The following is a 4,226-nucleotide window of genomic DNA, read 5'->3' as shown; positions in this document are numbered from 1 at the left end:
ATAACTCATTAATCTGCTGCTTAAAGGGAAAGAACATTATTTTCTCCAGGCAGTTGGCAACCACTTTCTACAAATTTTGGAGTAGCAGCCATGAAAAGTGAGTCTAGGAAGAATTACACAGACTAACACTTTTTACTTGCTGTCTATTTATACTATAATTATATCATAACAGAAAACTTTCATGAAGGACATTTATACAAGGACACTACATGAGACACGCTCTTATGATATCTGTTGGCGCCCAAAGGTTCAGAAAACAAGCATTTGATTTTGGAGTAGAGGCTCAAGCTTCATTGATTGAAGTGGTCTCTCCTGGTGGCAATATTTCTCTGGCTTATCTCTTTTATGCACTAGGACACTCAGAAAACTCTAATGCACAAACTGGCGAAATGAATGGGAGCTAGTAAGAGTGGAAAGCAGGGCTTGTGCCCTTGATCCTCTGTTAATACAACATGCAGTTCAAATTGCAGAGAAGTGTGGAGGGGTTATGAAGAAGGAGTGCAGTTGTTCCTCTAGTAATATTATCTGCATCATTATCATACAATTGTTATTGAGGCATGACCTCACTTCTCAAATAACCAAGTGTGAATTCAACATACTAGCAGCCAAATTTCTGTGATACACAATTTTTCAAAGTTTTGCAAAACATATGTTTATGTTTTAGAATGTTTAGTGGGCTGTATTGCAAACATCTGGAAGACTTCCTTCAGTGGTTGTAAACTTATTAATTCTTACTATCATATTTTTAAATAGCTTGCATTTCTAAGATCAAAAATATTTGAGAATTAATTATATTGAACCACTGCAATAATATAATACCTGGTATCTAGCACAAGAACAAGGCATGATAAATCCATTTGTGACTACAGCATTCTTTCTTCCTAGAAAGACTAGAAAACCACTTCAGTTTCTTGTTAACATTTTTAGTAGCAGTTGCTTTAGGTAGAAAATAGTGAGTAGTACTTAAAAGTGTCACAAACATCACAAAGAAAATTCATAGCACACAGAGTAAATTCTATGTATATTACTGCAGTTTGACTCATGGAAAAAGGTGCCCTGAAAAAGGTTATTGGCCCTAGATTAATCTGTTTACAACTGAATACAAATAAATGTACATCAGTGCTCCCCACCTACAAAGGATACCTCAACAGTCCTGAAACACAACATTTTTGAAAAAATAATTCATTGCACACTTAATACAAAGTCAATGTACTTGCTTTCAGAAAAGTTTATTGTAACTCTTTAATCTTCAAAATCTTGATTTTTGCAGTGAAAAAAAATACTGATTACAAGAATTCAATACTATGATGGAGGCACAGCTGCAGGGTCTATTGCAGATATACTGAAAGTTTAGAGGTGCTGATTTCTGTCTTTTAGATAGCTGAATAGCACATCCAGTCCCCCCTCTACCATCTCTGGCAGCGGTTTGGACAAGGGGTTGTGTGAAATATGGAGGCCTTTATCCACTGGATTCCAAGCAATTTTGGGCAGTCGTTGAAGCTGGTAAAGTTCATTGGGAAGCATTTGAATAGAATTGTAATCAACATTTAGAAGTTCAAGAGAAATGATAGAACAGATAGATCTCGGCAAAGCACGAAGGTTATTATAGTCAGCAATTAAGATCTGCAAGTTTACTAAAAACTGAATACTCTCTCCAATGTTTTCAAGTTTGTTGCAGCCCACGTGTAAAAAAACTAAATTCCTCAATGCAAAAACACTTAGGGGAATGTAGATGAACTGATTGTTGCTAAGATTCAGCTTTCTTAGGCTTGTTAGTTCTGTGATGCTTGAAGGGAGATGGGAGATACAGTTGTGTGAGAGACTCAATACTTCCAGCTTCCTGCAGTGTCCAAGTTCTGCTGGTATCTCAGTCAAGCAATTCATATTGACAAATAAAACCTTCATGTTCCTGAGCAGTCCAATCTCCTTAGGTAGAGACCTCAAGCGATTCCCATACAGATTCAGCACTGCCAGTCTGTCCAGTTTTCCCAAAGCTGAAGGAAGGGACACCAATTGGTTATGCGAGAGGTTTAGTTTCTGGACTTCTGGAAGTCCCCATAAAAAGTCAGGGACTCTTGTCATCCCCTTCATTATGAGGCTCAAATTGACATATTGTAGTCCATGCTTTAGTAAAGCTCTTGGGTCCTTTCCAGGGAGAAGAGCCTCTTCCCATGGAGGCAACTTCTGACTTCTTTTCAACAGCATCGAACTTTTCTTCCCCTGGCCCTTACAATTGTTTCCTCCCATACAGTTTCAGCCTTGCAGCTCCTGATGACTGGAAGTTTTGTTTCCTTGTCTTCCAAAACTACTATCTGACAAAAGGTTTCAGCTTTCCGTAGAGATCAAAATCAGCTCAAGTAGATACGCAAAGGCTTTGAAGAACACCTCCCCCCACCTGCACCTCCACTAAACAGCCACTGTGGTTGCTGGGAGAAAGTTTAACTTATCCAGGATGGGCTTCAAGATGTTTTCCTTGGTGTTACATGCTGTAATGACACGCTTGCTACTGGCGCTTCTGAACAAACCTGTTCCATTCAAGCTGAATGCCATAAGGCAGCTGTCACTGTCATTTTGTCTGGGCTTTATTGGATAGATACGCATCCTCATTGCAAAGAGGTCACTGCAATGCTGTATATAACTTTACCATGTCAGCTTTCTTGGATATCTGGTGCATGAGGTAGCAGAGGGACAATTAGGAAAAGTAACTATAAAAAAACATGGAGGGGGTGGCCCCCTCCCACTTCCAGCACTGTTTATTCAGCTGAGGAGCAACTTTCATATTCAGTGTCTATAGCACTTATTTATAAGGAGATGTAATTATTCATATAAACTTTTTTTACAATGAGAAAAACCTATGGAAATGTTTACAAAAGTGGTTTATTATATATCTCCATGCTGTTGAGGATGAACAACCAGCACAAACCATGACGTAGCCTCCACTTTATCCTTTGCTCACCTAAACTAACAGGAGCTGATTTATAAGTTTGTGGAAAGTGGAAGTTGATGATAGGGAGACAGTGGTTAGAGCATTGGACTAGGATCTGGGAGACTCAGGTTCAAATCCTTACTTGGACATGGAAATTTGCTGAGTGGTCTTGGGCCAGTCACTCTCTCTCATCTTAATTCAGAATATTCACACACATGCATGAGAGACACTAATAAAATAAGCAAAAAGAAGCTGTACTCTTTGGGCTATTTGCAGTATCGATCAGCTTTCAATTTTGATCTCCTGTCTAATAGGGCTTCATGAAAAGTGCCTTCTTTCCTAGCTTTTTTGAGAGCTTTACTGTCTTCCTGGCTTACTTTGAGTTTGCGGTCTTGAAAACTCTGAAATTTCTTCACATAGTTGATTTCACACTGCTTAACGTTTCCTTTGTCTTCTTCAGGAATGTCATCTTTTTGTTTGGCTTCTCTTTCCGCACATGTTCTGATCTTAATAATTTCCTCATCCCCTGCAGTTTTACTTTTGGCTTCTATATCACCTTCTTCATTACATCTGATAAAGCAGCTGTTAGCTGCTAACAGAGCAATTTTCCCCTCCTGAAAGACTGGTTCCCATTGCTCCCTTGAACCAATTGCTTCAGAACGTCCAATAACTAGTCCATCCGAATTGATACCAAAGTATTTGCCATAGCCTGATTTCAGTGCAATTCTTGTGTCTGACAGCTTCACAGCTGTAAATTGTTCGGGAGGACTAGGACCTTCATCCTTATGAGGTGCTCCAAGTGTAAAAAGGCCATTGCCAAGAGCGCTGATATAAGTTCCTTGTCCCATCTCAATTGCCACAGTTCCTGTGATTTCACCAAAATTTTTTACTGTCCACCAGCCTTCAACAATATCAAGTTGATCTTCTGCATTTTCTCCTCCTTTTCTTTTTTTGTCTTTGTTTTTCTTCTTATTCTTCAACTTCGTCCCCTTCAGAACCAATTTAGTCGACTTAACGCAAGAATATTCCGCCATGTCTGTATACATACGACAGAGCTGTGCCCTCATCTTAATTCACCTCACAGGGCAGTTGTTTTCAAGATAAAATGGAAAAGGAGATGATATTGTAAACCACTCTGAGGTCCCATTGGGGAGAAAAGTAGAGTATCAAGAAAATAAATGAATACTTTTTTTGGTGGCAGGAATGTTGACATTGAAGGGAGTACTTCCTAGCTGGGCCCAAACTTTAGGAAGTAAAGCTGAATTTTTTTTCCAGATGTATGAAATTGTTTTTGAACCCG

The 4,226-nt window shown here is 39.0% G+C and overlaps 2 protein-coding genes across 2 annotated transcripts; both read right to left on the bottom strand.

Moving 5' to 3' along the window:
- Nucleotides 1-1,139: 1,139 nt before the first annotated feature.
- On the bottom strand, nucleotides 1,140-2,487 carry LRRC30 (leucine rich repeat containing 30). The gene has a single exon (XM_060242981.1). The coding sequence runs from the start codon at nucleotides 2,245-2,247 to the stop codon at nucleotides 1,351-1,353; it is 897 nt and encodes a 298-aa protein (XP_060098964.1). The 5' UTR covers nucleotides 2,248-2,487; the 3' UTR covers nucleotides 1,140-1,350.
- Nucleotides 2,488-3,125: 638 nt separating this feature from the next.
- LOC132575309 (protein FRG1-like) lies at nucleotides 3,126-3,979 on the bottom strand. The gene has a single exon (XM_060243977.1). It carries the CDS (start codon nucleotides 3,970-3,972, stop codon nucleotides 3,193-3,195), a length of 780 nt encoding a protein of 259 aa, XP_060099960.1. The 5' UTR covers nucleotides 3,973-3,979; the 3' UTR covers nucleotides 3,126-3,192.
- Nucleotides 3,980-4,226: the final 247 nt, after the last annotated feature.

The sequence above is a fragment of the Heteronotia binoei genome, chromosome 7 (assembly GCF_032191835.1).
Source record: "Heteronotia binoei isolate CCM8104 ecotype False Entrance Well chromosome 7, APGP_CSIRO_Hbin_v1, whole genome shotgun sequence".
In the NCBI taxonomy this organism is placed as follows: domain Eukaryota; kingdom Metazoa; phylum Chordata; class Lepidosauria; order Squamata; family Gekkonidae; genus Heteronotia; species Heteronotia binoei.
Note: the sequence above shows the minus strand (reverse complement) of the source record. Positions and strands in the feature narration are given on the sequence as shown.

What these genes read in the sequence shown, in the direction of transcription:
- LOC132575309 (XM_060243977.1), bottom strand. Translation starts at nt 3,972, where the DNA reads ATGTATACAGACATGGCGGAATATTCTTGCGTTAAGTCGACTAAATTG.
- LRRC30 (XM_060242981.1), bottom strand. Translation starts at nt 2,247, where the DNA reads ATGGGAGGAAACAATTGTAAGGGCCAGGGGAAGAAAAGTTCGATGCTG.